Source organism: Vanessa tameamea, chromosome 18 (assembly GCF_037043105.1).
Source record: "Vanessa tameamea isolate UH-Manoa-2023 chromosome 18, ilVanTame1 primary haplotype, whole genome shotgun sequence".
Classification (NCBI taxonomy): domain Eukaryota; kingdom Metazoa; phylum Arthropoda; class Insecta; order Lepidoptera; family Nymphalidae; genus Vanessa; species Vanessa tameamea.
This window is the reverse complement of record NC_087326.1, coordinates 11,190,233-11,208,662: the sequence shown is the minus strand read 5'-3', so window position 1 is coordinate 11,208,662 and position 18,430 is coordinate 11,190,233. Positions and strand designations below refer to the sequence as shown.

Sequence of the window (18,430 nt, the reverse complement as noted above, 5' to 3'; positions counted from 1 at the left end):
TATTTATATGAGTTAGGTTCCTATAAATGAGACATTGTTTATTATTTTTGTATAGCTTCTTAAAAGGAAAGCATTTTCATTTCTAAACAAGGTGACCATTTAAAAATCTACAATGTTTGTTAATTTTAAAAATTAAAAGACCCAATCCCTACTCTTGCTTGGCTCACACCTATTCCTCTTAATGATATTAAGGGTAATGCACTCACTGATATGTACCTCAATGACAAGTGTACATAACATACATGATACATTCAATTGTTGCTGGTTTGTAACATTTACATAACTTCTTTCCATCTATTATACAATAAAATGTCACTATAAATAGTTTAAGTAATATTTATGCCCTATATAGGCAACCTTAGGAATGTATATAATAAGTCAGCAAATATGTATACAGAATATTTTCTACTTTAAATTTCATTATTATTTTTTAAGCTAGTGCTTTGCAGTCTCTGACTTCTTTGGCTGAATCCATTGCAATTACTTGTTCTAAGCAGAGATCTAGAATTCTCTCCAATGCTCTTGCAGTCTTTTCTGAAGAATATATGTTAGCATCTGGTACATGGATGAACAATGTTCTCGTGTTGTCTACACTTAGTGATGTGTAGTATATATATTCACACAGATATCTGGAATAAATGAACAACATAAAATTTGTGACTTCAGTAGGTAAATAAGGTTAATATTAAAAAAGAACTGCAGTAGCTTAATGGATAGAAGTGAATATATTAGTTTGAATTGGCTAGTGAATTTTGTTGCACTCATAATTAATTTCATAATCCGAAGGAAAACTATATAAAATTTATTCATAAAATATGGGTTATACGCAGCTACAACAATACATAAGTTTAATGCTTTATATTTTCATTCATTAATGATGTTAACAATTTGCTTTGTTATATTTATAAAATATTCATGTTGGTTGATTATATTATTATATTTATTTATATTTTTCATCACTTCATTGTAAATTATGAATATTTATAAGTGACAATTGTATTTAGGAATCACTAAGGCTATATATAGAATGAGATCTTTTAGACTATTTATCTATTCCATTAATATAAATATTATTTTATTGCTATAAAACAAAAAGCTTTTTTGTTTAATTAAGATTTGAGGATAACCCTATTGTTAATGAGTCAAACAAACTATTATTCATTATTAATAAATTGAATCAAGACAGAGAGATAAACATAAAATTAGGATATTTAAAAAAATAAATCTACCTGCCAGCATCTTTAGAAGTAATGGCACTCGTTTCTTCAAGTGGACATCCGTCATTGAAGTCTTTACATATTTTTTCCGTGTCAAGCTTTGTGTGAATTCTTATAGCTCCTTCGGCAGGGCAGACATGATTTGCTGGACATTTATCGAAGTAGTCCAATCTTTGATACCCTTTTCGATGAGCTTGTGTTTCTAATGTTATGTTACTAGCAATACTTGAAACACCAACATGGATCATTAACTGAAATCAGTTGATTTTATAAAATTGTAGAGTTTATATTTTTTATAATGTTATTTCAAATAGTCTATACAATTCATATTGATGTAAATTAGCGGGATAAATATAATATATATATAAATAATATATAACCTTAGGAGTATGAGTGTCCCAGAGTGCGGGAACAAATTCATCTACGTTTTCATACGTTACAGGAATCTCCAGCTGAACAAACTCAACGTTATGTTTTTTCTCTATTTCTTCTTTGTTCATTAACTTCACAGCCTCCCAACTAGCGTTTACCGGGTGATTTAAAAATGGACCAAAACCAGTTACCAGAACTATAGGCTTAAAAAGATAATCAAAGTCACTCATTCTTATATTATATGTTACGTTGATATAAAAATTATGGTAAAGAAACTACAAATTATTTTTACGCTTATTACTTCGATAATTCTAATGTTTTGGTGTACACAAATTATTTTAACATTTGAAACGCTCTGTATTAGCAGTCAGCTGATTTTTGTTATAATATTGGTACTCAGCATGAATTAAATACAGGGAACGAAATATGTAGCTGGTAGCTGCTTTTATGGGCTACCAGCAAGTAATTATTTTTGTATCTGTATATCTTGTGAAATTTATTCTGTCGCACAACATTTTCTATCCAACGACTTTCAGCTCAATTTTGTGCAATCGTTCATTTTTGTTCACCTACATAGATAATGTCGAAGTCGTATGGAATATATTTCTATGGCGCGTTCAACATTTTATAAAATATAATGTTTTCGTCATAACGATAACATTTAACATAGTAATTTTATTATAGTTTCTCTTCTCTTTTGAGTATATTGTATATAACGTTTTATAGTGATAACAACGTGTACTTGACATTTTGCTGATAATCTTCTTTTAGGTTATGTTAACGAGCTCGTATTTATTGTATAAATTATATAAACAATGACCGAGGGAGAAACTGAGAATAATTGTCGGGTCGTAGGTATACCATACCCGTTTACAAAACGGAAAGTAGAATGTGCAGGTGGTGCGTTCCTTCGATATTATAATATAAAATGTCACGGTGAGGATACATTATTGTTCACATCAAAATCAAAAGATAAGGCCGAAGAAATAGTGTTTGAAGACGATGTTGAATATCTCCGAAGCCTAGATCCCAAGGAGTGGAAGAAGCAAGATCATTACGCCGTTTTAGGTATTAAAAAGTTACGTTACGAAGCTACGGATGATGATATTAAACGTGCCTACCGACAGAAGGTGCTGAAGCATCACCCGGACAAGCGCAAAGCGCTGGGCGAAGAGGTAAGAAGTGACGATGACTATTTCACATGCATTACTAAAGCCTACGAAATTCTTGGGACACCAAAAAGTAGACGATCTTATGATTCTGTTGACCCCGAGTTTGATGATTCTGTACCGACTTCGAGTGAAGTTAAAAAAGACGGATTTTTTGAAACTTTTGCCAAGTACTTCGAAATTAATGCTCGTTGGTCAGAGAAAAGGAATGCACCTCTATTGGGTGATGAAAACAGCCCCCGTGAATTTGTTGAAAAGTTTTACTCATTCTGGTATGAATTCGATTCTTGGCGTGAGTTTTCTTATTTAGATGAAGAAGAAAAGGAAAAAGGGTCTGACAGAGAAGAACGTAGATGGATAGAGAAACAAAATAAGGCAGCTCGTGCAAAACTAAAAAAAGAAGAAATGGCAAGAATACGTAGTCTTGTAGATTTAGCATATGCAAATGACCCCAGGATACAGCGCTTCAAACAAGAAGATAAAGACAAGAAATTAGCTGCTAAGCGTGCTAGACAGGTAACTTAAATAGCAAATTATTTAATTTTTCTGTACTGTATAAAACTGTCGAAAATACATGTTTTTTATCCATTATGTGACTTAAAATGATTAGATTTATGATAAAAAAAAAAATATTTCTATTTTCAGGATGCAATACAAGCTAAAAAAGCGGAAGAAGAAAGAATAATTAAAGAGGCACAGATTGCCAAGCAGAAGGCAGAGGAGGCAGAAAGAGCAAGATTAGATGCAGCAAGAGCTGAGAGGGAACTCATAAAGAAGAACCTGCGTAAGGAGAGGAAGACATTTAGAGACCTATGCAAAGCTAATAATTACTATGCTGAAAATGATGATGAGACTGTGTCACATATGGCAGCAGTTGAGAAAATTTGTGAAATGTTGAAAACTGTTGAATTGCAGGATTTAACAAAAGATTTGGAAGTTACTGGTCGAGAGGCATTCCTCAATGCAGTTAAAGACTCTGAAGACAAACTTGAAGCAGAACGTAGGGCTTTATTTGAAACAAAGAAGGCAGAAGAGCAGAAAATAAAAAAAAATGCAGCATTAAAAGCTCCTCTAGAGTGGTCTGTCGATTCAACACAGTTACTTATTAAAGCTGTAAACCTGTTTCCTGCTGGTACAAACCAGAGGTGGGATGTAGTTGCCAATTTCTTAAATCAACATGGAACATTTACAGATGATAGACGATTTAATGCAAAGGAAGTTCTGAATAAAGCTAAGGACTTGCAGAGTTCAGATTTTTCAAAGAGCAGTCTTAAAAAAGCAGCAAATGAGGAAGCCTTCGATCAGTTTGAAAAAGACAAAAAGAAAGTTGTTAATGTTGTTGATGACAATAGTATTTCAAAGAATGATACTCCTAAGCTAGTGAATGGTACAGCTCGACCAAAAATTAATGGTGATGTTAAAGAGAAAGAAGTTAAAGATGAAAAGCCATGGACAAAAACTGAGCAGGAACTTTTAGAGCAAGCCATTAAAACATTCCCAGTGAGCACACCAGAGCGATGGGATAAAATTGCAGATTGTATTCCAAACCGATCCAAAAAAGACTGCATGAAAAGGTACAAGGAATTAGTTGAATTAGTTAAAGCCAAGAAACAAGCCGCCAATATATCTAAATAACATTTAATAACAGCATTAGTTCACTATCAAATTATAAATGACAATTTCAACAAAGCTAAAAATATCTGCACATTGAATTATTTCAACACTTCAAAATAAAGAAAGTTCAGCATATAATATGATTTTACATAACGACACCTGCAATTTATACTACGCTAACTCGAATTTTAGTGAAAATCGTTTTTGTTGCTTAAAATATGTTATTTTATATGTATTAATAAAATCGTGAAGAAAAAATACAAAATTAACGAAGTTACAAATTTATGCAACACTAACTAAAGGGAATTTTTTAAATCAATCGATTTATATTACGCTGACAATTAGTAGCGGAGTATAAATTGTTGGTGTTGATAAGATAAACTCAATATAATGGTTAATATATGAATAAAATGGTTAATCTTCTCGCATAATTTTTATTAGGTAATTAAAATTATATTCTGAAAAGCATATATTATAAACAAAAAACCTAATGTGAAAAATGTAATGTTTTTCTGTCTAATTAATTTGGAGAAAATACTTAACTTCCAAGTACACCGTTAAATATGCATAAGTATATACCATTTTAGTATTTTTCCAGTTATACCAATACAAACAATGTAATCTCATGATTTTTCACATTTATTGAGATTGTTTTTTAACCTATTTTCTTAATTATGATAACTATAGTATATATTTTTTTTGTAATAGAAATAACTTAGAACATGTATACATGATTAATTTTTAGTGAGCCATTTAATATTTATAAAATTTCCAAATTTTATTTGATAGTGTTTTATTTGACTGAATTTCTTTTATTTTGTTTGTAAATAATCCTTAAAAGTACAATAATTTGGTAATTTCGCGTATCTGAATTTAATCAAATATAATATCAGCTCCAGTGTAATACTGTCTCATAGATATTGTATACAGTCTCTTGTAGGTACATTTGATTAATGTATTGGCGGATTTGAACCACTTCTATATGAGACAACACACTAGGCATATTTTTGTATTTATGTTTACTTTGTGATGAATTAACATAGTCAATTGGTAATTTAACATTGTCTTTTATTTCCCTTGATGAGGTTAATAAATTACAGCATCCTAATTGCTAGTATAGTAGGGCACCAATGTTGTCATCTTAAAAAACCAAAACGAAATACTAGTCTATTAATAGTTATTACACATACAGCGTCTATTAGCTACAATCTGGCCCATGACCAAGAAAACTTATAATCAGTGGCATACAATTAAATACTGGTAATAAAAAAATATCAAGTATCAAAGATATTTTTCTTGTAATGTTAAATAAAAGTCAATCAGGAATTTGAAGATTAGAGTGTAGTTATGACTCCACACAGCTTTGTTTCTTGAAATTACGGCAACTAGAAATTATAAGATAGTTAAGAGCTGCCGAGACGTGCATTACCTAGAGGCCTCAAGTGGTCAATCTGGCCCTATCATCATTTTAGTATAACTATGTGCAGAAGTAATAAGTAATGTTAAATTTTTTTATAAACCCTGCGCAGATCTAACAATCCCTTACTATTATAGTAAGGAATGTTTTTTTAAACTATAGCAATACATAGGAACTTCTATCCGAATCTTAAACATGCTAAGGCAAGTCCTAGTCTCCAACAAAATAATTTCAATAGTCCTCTAATTTATTGTAGATATCGAAATAAAGTATAACCGCATAATATTACACAATTGGTTTTGATTTGCATACAATACATAGTACTTAGCACTAGAGTTATATTTAAATGACGTTACGGTAGGTACTATAAATCACTCTTCGTGAAGTTATCTGTATTCATATTATTCATACGCCTGCTTCTTTAGTCATCTCTAAGGTTAATCTGATCGAATTTGCGAAAGTAACGTTTAAGACTGTTATATCGATCACTGAACCTTAGCGACTCGAGACGATTAGTAATATGATAAAAAGTTTCCCAAGGACCTCTTTTCAAAAGCTCGAATATTATACGATAATATAGTATTAATAAAGAAGCACGGAATTCTAACAATAAATTAAACGAAAGCGGAAACATTAGAAATAATTAAATTATATGATTCACTCCACAAACGCACGAGTGGACGTCGGACGAGTGCGGTAAAACGTTTGACCTTTCACCTTTCCCTTTTAATTCTCATGACGCCACTGAACCATAGAGTATTTAAGTTATTATTGCGTTTTATATACTAAATCATGTTTACTTAGTTAATATCATGAGGTGAAGACTTAGTTATAATTTAATTAATACCATAAGAATAATACGTTAAAAATAAATAAAACACACATGTAATGTAATAATAATTATTATTCATAAAAATTAAATTAAACATCATTCAAGTTTGGTTCGGTTCCCTTAAGGCACGATAAAGGCCATAGATTGCAGTTAAAGCTAATCATTACTTAAAGTAATAATAATTAATTGTAAAATGAAAGTTTTACATATGATATGTCTATAAATGATTTCAACTAATGTCTTGATTCTAGAGTAAATAATTTTTCTAGTATGATTTAAAAATATATATATTTAGGTACATATATAGCATACTAAAATTGATACTTATGAGCATGGGAATTGTGGTATAGTAATACTGTATGCACAGAATGTATTACATATTGCATGACTAATAGAGATTATGTATTTATATGCAATGACAATTTTGCTATGAATGTGGTTAGTTATATTATCTATTTCAGTATTATTACATCTATTCCTAGTAGTCTTTGTTGTTGTAGTCACCGAGATTATTGAGCTATTTAATAAATATTCATTTCTAATAAAACATTCATTTTACATTTAATATGTAATTAATAAAAAACTTACATACTATGTTATTTTTCTCATATTATTAATAATAAATTCGAGAGAGCAATATGGTATAGAACTTAACATATTGAAGTTTAAAAAATACAAGAGCACCACCAAATTGAATTATTTCTATAGAAAAACAATATATATATCAGTAATGTGTAGACTGTAGATAGAATATTCTTTTAATACTCTGTCAATAAAGGTAATTTTTAATCAGTCTTAAGTGTATAGAAATTTCAAAAATTAAGTACTAATAATAGAAATTATAAAGTATTAAACTCCTTAGTTTAATTGAATCTATGAATAAAAAAAACAATTTTAAAATAATAATTCAATACCAATTTAGGAGATTCTTATCATGAGTTTTGTTTATAATCATAATAGCAATATTTAAATTCTTCTTGAATAAAACAAGTAATATTTTTAGCTTTCGGACTAAAAATCTAGGGAGTATAAAAGTCTTCATCATATAAAAATTAAGTTTAAAAAAGAGCACCTGGTTTGTGTTCAATCAGCATATTATAGAGATCAAAAATATTTAAATGAGAGAAATCACAAATTTGGAATGTAAAATTAAAAACTATTATTCTTATAAAATAATACGGCACATTTGCCCCGTTAATAAAAAAAAATGGCTCATTGGTTCCTTTTCTGCAGGTACTGCTACAGATTAAATAAAGAATAAATAAAGTCTTATAATTAATTAAACTAAAAAAGATATTAATCAGCTCCATTATAAGCTTAACTGATACATACCAAAAAAAAAAAATTGTATTTATAACTTGAAAAAATGTAAGAAAGAAACCATTACTAATGCAACAAATAGACTTTCACTGACTGTATAAATTAACCATTAAAATTTATAAACCAATAAAAAAGATCAATTCTGAGAGATCATTAAATAAATTTTAACTTTTACTCTAAATTTTTGTATGTATTATATGTGGCTATCAAAGTGGCAATTCAATTTATTAATTATAACTGTAACATTACCAAATGAGTGATTAACTGTTTTATGTCCGACTGACTATTAATGTTTCATTGTATCTTGCATCCTCGTCTTTTCTTATGCATGTCAGCCTGCTTAATCTTTTTTTTTGCTAGGTCTTCCGCTGTTATATCTGATATGACTGACAATCTCTTTGAAGGATCAGGCCTTTCATAGCCCTGCTGAGGTGTATTATCGGGGGGATATGTTGAGGTATACAAATTGTTGTTTTCACTGAGACTGTTTGGCATAGATGTGTTGTGGTTATCGATTCCTGACAGAATATTGTCTGTTGGGTAGTGAGAAGCTGGCCTAATGCTGATTGGGTCAGGGAATCTTGGTTTTTTGCCAGATGAAGGTGGAAGAGGAGGATGTCGGTGTTGAAGGGAAGTTTTGTGAGAATTAGAAAAATTAGGTGTATCTGAGTCAAATGATTTTGAATGTTTGTGAGAGATATTCAAATTACTGTTTGAAGTTCCAGCTTCCTGTTTATAATATTGTTTAGATAATTCTTTGGATAACAATGCACTCTCTTTAGATTGAATATGTTCTTTTTCAAAAGGCTCCACATAATTGAGGTCTGAATCCACAGACTTACATAGTCTTAACCCATTCTCTCTTATTAGATCCTTTGGATTGCTGTAAGCATCGCAAAGAGTTGTTTGAGGTGGTTCTGATGGAGGAACTTGCTGTTGGGCAAGTCGCTGCTGTTTTTTTAACAGTGCTTTTTGCTTTGCTTTTTCTTTTGCTCTTTGTAATTTTTTATACTCTCTCTCCTGAAGCAACCTGGCCAATTCCCCATCCTGTGCCTCAACTGCACATTTCATATCAGAAAGTAATGCATCTTGACCTTGATTTTCTTGACTGAGTTGTCTTGCTAGCCTTGCATCTCTCTCTTCCTGTTCAATTCTACGCCTCATTTCCTCAATTTCGGTTGCAGAAAGTCCCAATTCTTCAGGATCGATATCCGACGGCGCGGCCGCAGGAACTTTAGAAGAGCTTGGTTTGGGACTCGGTGGATGTGAGTCATAGATTGGAGGACGATGTTGTCTGCGAAGGTTAATTTCGGCCATTTCTCGCGCTATTTCTAAATCTATATCTGCCTGGCGACGTCGTGCCAACTCACGTAATCGTATCTCATGCTCTATATCTCTTTGCTCATTTAACGCAACAGGAAAATCCTCCCGAATTTGCTGATTACGATACCTATTTTCACAAAGGTGCGAAGAGATTTCTCGATCTTGTAAATGATGAGCTAACGCTCCATCGGTCCGGACCAGCCACTGTTCACGTAGATCCGTCACATGCCCGATCTTGGGCATGGTGTCACTTGATTTTAAACGCGACATCCGTGTCAACAGCCTTTATTTTTCCAAGATTAACACGACGTCGGTAATACGAGTGAGAACTTTTGCAACGTAATATTATTAATGTATAACACGAACACTCATGATGCGACACATTCTTATCAACAAATACCTTTCACATTAAGCACGAACTTTCTTCGTGCTCCGTGAGAATAAACGAACACTTTTTATGTTTCTCGATCTTCGAACAATAGCTTTGATAATCTACATAATTAATTACTGAACTTGCACCTTGCTATGCCTTTTACGATGTCACATCCCTCCTCTTCACAACAAATTCATGAATAATTAAGAATTCCAAATAGTTGACACTACTGATCATGACAGGTGAATTCTTCAATTTGAAGTAGGTAAGTACCACACAGTGTTGCCAGACCTTTCGAATTGTGGAGGTCTTCGGATGAGTACCGTTTTCATAAAGTAGAAGACTATTGTGTATTAACGGCTGCTTCACAATATATTTATGATAATATAATGTGTATATAGAAAAATATACAAAAATATTCTATAAACGTTGATATACATACTAATTATACAAGAAATAAGAATAAATTTGTAGCCCCTACTTTCCGTTTGCATACGGTACAGAAAACGTTTTTGGGCAATGGTATACGCATATATAATAAGATACCAGGAAATTTAATCAATTTACCATTTAAAAAATTTATTAAGACTAAATTAATAAATAAATCTTATTATTCATTAAAAGTACTTTTTTAAAAAAATACGCCTGGATTTAGGCTCAGATTCCATCACGGGACACTAATTATTGTAAAAAACAGCATTGTAAATCTATTTATTTGAAAATAGCAACTATGCGAGTTTCTTGCCGTTTCTTTTCGCTGGAGGCTGCTTTCCGAAACGGTGGTAGTATTTTAATATTGACGATTCAAAAACGCTTCATTGTGAAGTTTACTTGAATAAAATTGAGTTGATTTTGATTTGATTTTACAATAAGTCTAAAACCTGTATTTTGTTCTCTTTTACTGGATCGTTATTTACAGTTGACAGAAGGCCCTTGCATACGATGTAAAGTTAGTAGGAAATTAAAAAAAGTGATGATAGTGAAGAAGTATGATTTATGTATTTTTTTTATCTATTATTCTTTTTAATTAATAGCCCGACGGGTAGCTGGGAAATCTGACGGATCACTGCCGGCTTAGTGCTTACTCACTCTCGGTTTCAGTTTATATGTATTATCTATGCTCACTCTTCAAAACCCGAACACAACAATATTTGCAATAAGTTTTGCATCCACGCAAAATAAAGATATTTTAATCGTACGTGCATAAAATAACTACAAAATCGTATAAGTACGAATTAAATCGTAGATACATCTGGCAGCACCGGAACCATATTACAATAAATATCGACGTAACTAAATCGATTGTTTGATTAGTGGGAGAGTGTTAAATTAGAATAAAACAGAACTACTTTGTAAAAAGTTAGTGACTACATTTTCTATTTAATGAAAACGACAAATAGTTCGAAATCCGACTGCAGAATTAGTGTACCCACCGAGTGTTTGCTAAAAACCAAATTTTTTCATATATTTATGATTAGGAGAATTTATATCTACCAGGTTGCCTATCAAAATGTGGCCGCTAGTACTTTTAATTAAATTATTAATAATTCTTATTCCGTCAAAAATTTCATCGACTTGTTTTTTCAATAAAATGTCATCCACTTTACGGCAACACCTATAAAGACTGAAAAATCATGGTTCCCGTTGCGCATCTGGCCGCACCGCTTCGCAGCCAGGTTTACACAGGTATGATTTTGTTACGTTTATACACTCACAACGTACATTCATAATTTATATATCAAATTAAAGCTATTTTTTTCTGTTTATTATAATATACGGTTGCCTAATTGAATCTGACCGCAAATAAGGGTTGCTGGCTGTTAAAGATAGTAAATATTAAAAGTGAGTAGTTGAAGAGCAATGTTTTTCATATTGTTCTGCTGGAAATCTTGTAGTGAAAACTGAAGAAACTTAATTTGCATGTTCACATGAAGAAGCTGATACAATAATTATTTTCCACATAAGTAAAGTACCTGAAAATTTAAAAATTTTGGTGAAAGCAGCAGACACTGATGTTTTAATAATTTTATTAGGCAATATCCATAAATTTCCTAATTTGCAAATTTGGTTGGCCAACAGTACATCAAAAAGAATTAATAATAAGGACGAAGTTTACATCAATTGTACGGACTTATCAATACAATTAGGCGCAACTTTATGTCTTGCTTTGCCTGCTTTTCACACATTTACGGGTTGCGACTACACAGCTGCATACTTTAGCAAAGGTAAAGTTAGACCCTTGAATGTATTTATTAAGCACCCACAAATTCAACAAGTTTTTGCGTCTTTGAAGAATCCTAATGACATTTATAACTTATTAAATGCTACTGAGCCGGATTGTATCAAGTTTAGCTCGGAAAGTAATGGCTGGCTGCTGTTAGATGGTTTTTTAAAACCAACATGGTTCCTGGGAGACAACTTCAACGCAAGTTGAGAGTGTACTGTGTGATTCCACGAACAAGTCTTCCGACAATGACAACGATACCGATATTTGCGATGGTAGTTTTACTGAAAGCACCGATGATTCCGATTTTTAAAAAAGAGTCACGGAAATATAAAATACATTTTAAAAATGTATAATTTGTTTAATTGTTTGCACACTTGTACTTGCACAATACAATTTTCTTTACACAAATAACCTTGGTTTTATTCATCAACAATGTAATTTTTTTTTAAATTTTTAAATTTCTCATTTTGAAAAGAAAGACGTTTCTTTTGGAGTATTTATTATTCAAGTTGTACCCACTATTGTTTGAATCGGAGGTTGAGAACACTAGCATCTGATGCTTGCGCAATGGTTTTAAACCGTCCGACAGCTGGCAATCGCTATCCTCGTCTGACAAGTGATGTGACGCACTAGCTCTCTTTCACTCTACTTTTAGTTTTTACTATCTTTAACAGCTAGCAACCCTTATTTGCGGTCAGATTCAATTAGGCAACCGTATATCATAAAAAACAGAAAAAAATTAGCTTTAATTTGATACATAAATTATTAAGAATGTACGTTGTGAGTGTATAAACGTAACAAAATCATACCTGTGTAAACCTGGCTGCGAAGAGGTGCGGCCAGATGCGCAACGGGAACCATGATTTTTCAGAATCTTTATAGGTGTTGCCGTAAAGTGGACGACATTTTATTGAAAAAACAAGTCGATGAAATTTTTGACGGAATAACAATTATTAATAATTTAATTAAAAATACTTTTTGACGGAATAACAATTATTAATAATTTAATTAAAAATACTAGCGGCCACATTTTGATAGGCAACCTGGTAGATATAAATTCTCCTAATCATAAATATATGTAAAATTTAGTTTTTAGCAAACACTCGATGGGTACACTGATTCTGCAGTCGGATCTTAGACTAAAAAGTGTATTTCAATATTTTAAGTCATGTTTCAGATAATGTTCCTCCTGTTGAACGTCGCGTTAAAGAACTGCGAGGGCATTTCTTGAACTCATTTAATCCTGAAATTTTTCCTGTATCTGCAACAATTTTTAACAAAAAACTTGATTCATTAACGTTGATACACAAACTTCGACAGTAATATATTTTATAAAATGATTGATGTTTATCTGAATTTTTGCAGGCCTATGCTGTACTGAATCAATGTTATGGTGGTGAAACATATATTGGATAAACAGACAAACTTTAATTTCTAATGAATATCTAGACAAATTCTAAAAATAATATTTTTAAAAATAAACTAACATTAGACTGACCTATTCTGTTTGTAAACTCGCTTAGCCCTTTTTTGTTTGCCGTAACAAAAAATGCCTGTTCAGACATTCGATAAAGCCAATTTGATAATAATGGAAACCTAATTAAAACATAAACATATACTTCATATATGAAAAATAAAAATAAAAAGGTTGTTTTATACATTATGAACACGGCACATGCCTTAAAATTTGTTAAAATAAAATGTCACTATTGTCGGATCTTTCCAATAGTAAACTTCAATCGATAATTCTGATCCACCTATTTTGACTATCGATCAGTTTATTCCAATAAAACGATTTTTAAAATTAAATTTCATGGGGGTGTCAACAAAGTCACTACGTTTTAAAATTATTACGATCCATACCTACAACAAAATAGTTTTATAATCGTGTTCGTTATTATTCGTTGATATATTTTTTGATGAAAAATTAAACATATGTGTAATGTCTAATGAACAAAAGACTCCTTCATCCATTCTCCAACATTTGCGAATGAGGGGATAATAACTACTATGCTTACTTTTTTAAATTATATTTTACCTTTGCTTGTCTACTGGAACGAGAACATTCGATGTGCTAATGGTAGCTGCAACAGTGATGTCACCAAGGGTCAACCACGAGCCACTCAACCACAAGTGCCCAGTCAACATTGTTTCAAGATCTTGATAGGATTTTTCAATATCTTCAATTGGTTGTGGCATTACATAACGGCAATTTTCGTATAAAATTGGGTACTAAATAAAAAAAGAATAAGATTTATTCAATAAATATATATAACAGGTGTTATCTCCCAGCTTCGCTGATATTTAATAAGAAAAGATAAAACGTTAAGGAAATTCAAAAAATGTATATCCTATAACTATCTATGAACGATTCCGCGTCGTTTGGTTGTAGAAGATATTTAATAGTTTTTTGGCTAATGCATCCAGAATGTCATTAAGCAGATTTGCCTCTTAATAATAAATGATCAATAACATTTAGTAGTGGATACAATTTTAGGGGTTTGTCAATACTACTGGTATGCAAGCCATAAGCCATGATCGCGTGTTGTCAGTTATTGGTTCAATAATGGCTTACTGTCAAAAAGTATTTTATCCTTTGTCTAGAATAGTCTCAGTAATTTAGAGCTAAAATCTAGGTAACTTTAAATGGCCTAGACAGAACTAGACTAAATATGTTTATTTTGCCCTTTCAGTCAGTACAATCACCTTTCTTAAAGCATTCTACTGAAACTAATGTTCAGGACTATATTTCATCAGTTATTGAATACACAGCAAATCGAAACGCGTCTCACTATCACTAAATTTGCTTATCTTCTGGAATATTTCAGTTTTTCTAATCACCTAACTTTATTGGGATTTTTCAGAAAGAATCCAGCATAGCCCTTTCCATAATCACTGACGTCTTTTAACATGTTTATTTGGTAAACCAGTCCCATCGTAAAGCTCTACTTGTCGAACCCATGTATAATTCCGGAGAAAACACGCTAATTAAAGATTTTGTGGGATGGACCGCGAAAAACCCTACAGAAAATCCTCAAGGCTACCCTTCTCCAACTTAGTTATTCTTCGGTGAACTTGAAATAATTTCAATCAATGCTTGCATTGAGTCGACTGATTACTCAGATGGGTAGACATCTAATACTAATCTGTTTCACTCATAATATTAGACCGTTGTCACTATCAACTCCATTGAAGCTATTTCTTAAAGAAATCATTTATTACAATAGTATTTAGAAAAAATATAAAATCACTCACCACTGACACGTAGTAACGTGGTTGTAGAATTCCACTATCATAGTGCAACAATTGATCAACTAGCGAACGCCCAGCTGGATCTTGAGGTAATATTTTATCAGATTCATCATACCGAGAAGCTAAATATGTACTAATCGCATGACTAAAAAGCAAAAGTTTCATCTATAAAACTTTGTTATCATTTTAGTTATTAACAGCAATTACTGATATGTTAATTACCTGTCGCGTAGAATTAATTCTCTATCTTTTAAAATCGGTAATGTTCTGAAAGGATTCATCTGAGGATAACACAAGTCATTTTAAACTATATATTAATAACAGTTCCAATACAAAAGAAAAAAAATTTAAAAGCATTAATAATACTTATGGATGTATAGAATTAAGTTTTCAGAACGCATATCGGCGGAATATTTGCCTCGTGGGCGTGGGCTACCTATCAGAGGTGGACTAAGACATGTAGGAAAGATCAGAGTGGAGCTTTCATTTATGATATGACTGACTGGTCCCAGGCCTTTACAATAGATATTCTAACAAACATAATTCCGACGAGTTAACAATTTAAAGTAATGTAAAAATATCAGTATTGCTCGAATTTTTGACGTTACTTAGAGAAACACAAGAATAAGAAAAAAAAGGTCAGCTGTATAGAAATTGTTGAAAAACTAGTATGATAGAAATTAAATTTGAATTTCTTGTTTTACCCAATCTAAACGTTGTAGTATGGGACTGTGTGAGTGTGTTCCTGGTTGCCCAATCATCGAAACACTACAGTTATAAAACGCTCTTGACAGAGAAATCAGATATTATAAAAATGTGACTCACAGCTACGATTTCTGGGAGATTATGCTCATCTTTATCAATATCCACATCTACTTCAGTTAGACTCAAGTTCATAGCATCTAAAGCCATCATCACCGATCTACAAGCGGGACTTCGGTCTGCCTTCCATAATGTGCAGTTGCTAAATTTATTTCCATGAAATATTAGTTATTTGTAAAAAAAACGTTCGAATCGATATGTTTCAAGTACAGCAGTAACGTGTGTATATGTGTATGTAAGCTTACTGTTTTATAAAACTTATATCCTTAATATATTTGTAATCTAAGTAAGTATTACTAACTGAAGCGTAGTAGACAAGGTTTTACTGCCAGCTATGCCCATTGCTATAACAATTCCGATGTATTATTAATTAGATTTAGATTTAAATTAAATGAATATAGTTAAAACAATAATATAAAATATGAATAAAAATTTTGAATGCAATTTAAAAGTAATTCTGCATTCATTAGACATTACATTTTTGACAACTCTTGAAAAGAGGTTACCTACATTGATGTTTTTTTTAAATCATTATGAGATTTTAGAAATTATTTTATTATTGTAAAGGATAAATATCCAAATATGAAGTAAATCTTTAATTTCATGATTCCAATAACATTTTCGAATGTGTAAATTGAGTAATGTTACTGTTTTTAACTTTCCGTAGGTTATAAGATATTTTTCTGCTTACTGATTCAGGGTGAATTTTAATGTATTTAAATGTCTAGAATTCCATATTCGATCTTTCGCATTCAGTAGTTTAGATGGACGCAAAGACGAACTACGTTTGATTTTTATGTTATAATGTTTCGAGTATTAAATAAAACAATTCCTACTAAAATGCTGCAATATTGTAATTTAAGTTATGTCAAGTAAGTACTTACTGAATTCAATTATCAAATTACATTGCAATTGTTATATTTGTTTTTGCAACTTTTTATTTAGATTATATTATATTCTATTTGTTTGTTTCCATTGTAAGACTTTTGAAATTATTCGTAACTACCTATATAAAATTCTTTAAAGCTAAAGTTAGTTTATACATATATTAAAATAAAGTACTTAATAACAATTATTTTATAGAAAGCCTTAAACTAAATAGATGCAAGTATCTTTATACAAATTATAATAGTATTTAGCTTTTACTCAGTGCCCTTATTTTTTTTAATGACTGTGGCAGGACAGCAAGCTTTGTTAAACCTATTCTTTACGGAGACGAAGTTTCTCCTCCAGTTAGGTTTGTAATGATGACAGCGTCAATTTTAAATATCGATATCGAGTTTCATAAAATCGATTTATTCAAAAATGAAAATCGTACTGCTTTTTATCGAGAGGTAAGATAGCAATTAAGTTTATTTTGAATTTACATTTCTTTCTAAATATGTAAGGATTAATTCTGTTACCTTTATATTTTTTTGGTGCTGTTATTTTCAATTAAAGTTTATATCATCAATTATAATTATTGTCATTCAAAATATAAGTTAACTATTGTAAATTTTAGTTTTTTGTGTATACTTTACAACTAACTTATATTGCTACTAAAGTTTTTTCCTTTTAGATAAATCCTCTGCAGAAGGTACCAGCAATGCAAGTAGGCGATTTAAAAATAGTTGACAGCCATGCTATTGCTCTGTATTTGTGTCAAGTCGCTGGTGATAAATACCTATATCCTCAAGATCCTGCACTTAGGGCAAAAGTTAATCAAATGTTGTTTTTCAACTCCAGTACTTTATTTCGTATTGATAGTTATATAATGGTAAGTTAATAGCAAGTAGCAGTAGCAGTATTTAAATAGCACGGTAATATTTTTAGTATGAAAGTATACATACATAAATGTTATTTTTTATACAATATAAATTATATTTTTTTTATGTTATAAGATCACATGTTTCAGTCAAATTATTTTGCAAGACAACCTGTAAATGAGACAACGGTCGAGGAGTGGTATACTGCCTTGGATTATTTAGAATACAACTTAAAAGATAACTGGCTGGTAGGCAATAAGGTGCCGTATAATGCGATTTAAAAAACACTTATATCCTAATCTCTTTTTTATCTAAAACACATTATATAAATTATTTTTTACAGATGCTTTTATGTGATATATGTGCGGTAGCTGTTGTGACGTCTATGCTTCCATTGTTTCCGTTAATAAAACGACACAAAAGAGTAAAACAGTGGATCGAGAACTTTCAATGTTTACCATTTTATGATATCAACAGACGAGGCTTAGTAAACTTACGCATGTATATTAACGCGATCAATAATGAACGTTCATAATATTAAAATTGATGACAATCATTAAAAATTTTTTTACGAGTCATTGCTTGTGTTTTATTTACTATATTATATTTAATATAATATAATTCATACAATAATTGAAATACAAATGGATATATTTAATATTTTTGTTTCTAAATATTATCGATTTTATTCTTTCATAATAATATCCATATTATAGAATATGGATTATAGTATGATCTCGCATTCTA

At 31.0% G+C, this 18,430-nt stretch overlaps 5 protein-coding genes across 5 annotated transcripts; 2 read left to right on the top strand and 3 right to left on the bottom strand.

The window, feature by feature from the left end:
* Positions 1 to 363: 363 nt before the first annotated feature.
* Positions 364 to 1,949, bottom strand: LOC113397986 (pyroglutamyl-peptidase 1). Its single transcript, XM_026636535.2, has 3 exons — positions 1,598 to 1,949; positions 1,230 to 1,468; positions 364 to 629 (listed from the first exon to the last, which is right to left on the bottom strand). Exons 1-3 carry the CDS (start codon positions 1,817 to 1,819, stop codon positions 431 to 433), a joined length of 660 nt encoding a protein of 219 aa, XP_026492320.2. The 5' UTR covers positions 1,820 to 1,949; the 3' UTR covers positions 364 to 430.
* Positions 1,950 to 2,137: 188 nt separating this feature from the next.
* Positions 2,138 to 4,539, top strand: LOC113397959 (dnaJ homolog subfamily C member 2). Its single transcript, XM_064217647.1, has 2 exons — positions 2,138 to 3,274; positions 3,404 to 4,539. Exons 1-2 carry the CDS (start codon positions 2,405 to 2,407, stop codon positions 4,391 to 4,393), a joined length of 1,860 nt encoding a protein of 619 aa, XP_064073717.1. The 5' UTR covers positions 2,138 to 2,404; the 3' UTR covers positions 4,394 to 4,539.
* Positions 4,540 to 6,675: 2,136 nt separating this feature from the next.
* LOC113397979 (uncharacterized) lies at positions 6,676 to 9,904 on the bottom strand. The gene has a single exon (XM_026636521.2). It carries the CDS (start codon positions 9,532 to 9,534, stop codon positions 8,236 to 8,238), a length of 1,299 nt encoding a protein of 432 aa, XP_026492306.2. The 5' UTR covers positions 9,535 to 9,904; the 3' UTR covers positions 6,676 to 8,235.
* Positions 9,905 to 13,012: 3,108 nt separating this feature from the next.
* LOC113398981 (glutathione S-transferase 1-like) lies at positions 13,013 to 16,364 on the bottom strand. The gene is made up of 7 exons (XM_026637961.2): positions 16,240 to 16,364; positions 15,942 to 16,080; positions 15,339 to 15,397; positions 15,120 to 15,261; positions 13,903 to 14,096; positions 13,363 to 13,460; positions 13,013 to 13,125 (listed from the first exon to the last, which is right to left on the bottom strand). Exons 1-7 carry the CDS (start codon positions 16,278 to 16,280, stop codon positions 13,031 to 13,033), a joined length of 768 nt encoding a protein of 255 aa, XP_026493746.2. The 5' UTR covers positions 16,281 to 16,364; the 3' UTR covers positions 13,013 to 13,030.
* A 347-nt stretch (positions 16,365 to 16,711) lies between these two features.
* On the top strand, positions 16,712 to 18,231 carry LOC113398224 (glutathione S-transferase E14-like). The gene is made up of 5 exons (XM_026636859.2): positions 16,712 to 16,810; positions 17,119 to 17,272; positions 17,497 to 17,694; positions 17,833 to 17,943; positions 18,027 to 18,231. Exons 1-5 carry the CDS (start codon positions 16,743 to 16,745, stop codon positions 18,216 to 18,218), a joined length of 723 nt encoding a protein of 240 aa, XP_026492644.2. The 5' UTR covers positions 16,712 to 16,742; the 3' UTR covers positions 18,219 to 18,231.
* Positions 18,232 to 18,430: the final 199 nt, after the last annotated feature.

Excerpts from the sequence above, each read along its gene's own strand:
- LOC113397959 (XM_064217647.1), top strand. The coding sequence starts at position 2,405 with ATGACCGAGGGAGAAACTGAGAATAATTGTCGGGTCGTAGGTATACCA. Across the intron at positions 3,275-3,403 it reads CTGCTAAGCGTGCTAGACAG|GATGCAATACAAGCTAAAAA; the intron begins GTAACTTAAATA and ends TTCTATTTTCAG.
- LOC113398224 (XM_026636859.2), top strand. The coding sequence starts at position 16,743 with ATGTTTCGAGTATTAAATAAAACAATTCCTACTAAAATGCTGCAATAT. Across the intron at positions 16,811-17,118 it reads TGTAATTTAAGTTATGTCAA|GACAGCAAGCTTTGTTAAAC; the intron begins GTAAGTACTTAC and ends TGACTGTGGCAG. Across the intron at positions 17,273-17,496 it reads GTACTGCTTTTTATCGAGAG|ATAAATCCTCTGCAGAAGGT; the intron begins GTAAGATAGCAA and ends TTTTCCTTTTAG.
- LOC113397979 (XM_026636521.2), bottom strand. The coding sequence starts at position 9,534 with ATGTCGCGTTTAAAATCAAGTGACACCATGCCCAAGATCGGGCATGTG.
- LOC113398981 (XM_026637961.2), bottom strand. The coding sequence starts at position 16,280 with ATGGGCATAGCTGGCAGTAAAACCTTGTCTACTACGCTTCA. Across the intron at positions 13,461-13,902 it reads GTTCCAGTAGACAAGCAAAG|GTTTCCATTATTATCAAATT; the intron begins GTAAAATATAAT and ends TGTTTTAATTAG. Across the intron at positions 13,126-13,362 it reads CGAGTTTACAAACAGAATAG|ATACAGGAAAAATTTCAGGA; the intron begins GTCAGTCTAATG and ends AAATTGTTGCAG.
- LOC113397986 (XM_026636535.2), bottom strand. The coding sequence starts at position 1,819 with ATGAGTGACTTTGATTATCTTTTTAAGCCTATAGTTCTGGTAACTGGT. Across the intron at positions 1,469-1,597 it reads GGGACACTCATACTCCTAAG|TTAATGATCCATGTTGGTGT; the intron begins GTTATATATTAT and ends AACTGATTTCAG. Across the intron at positions 630-1,229 it reads ACTTCTAAAGATGCTGGCAG|ATATCTGTGTGAATATATAT; the intron begins GTAGATTTATTT and ends CATTTATTCCAG.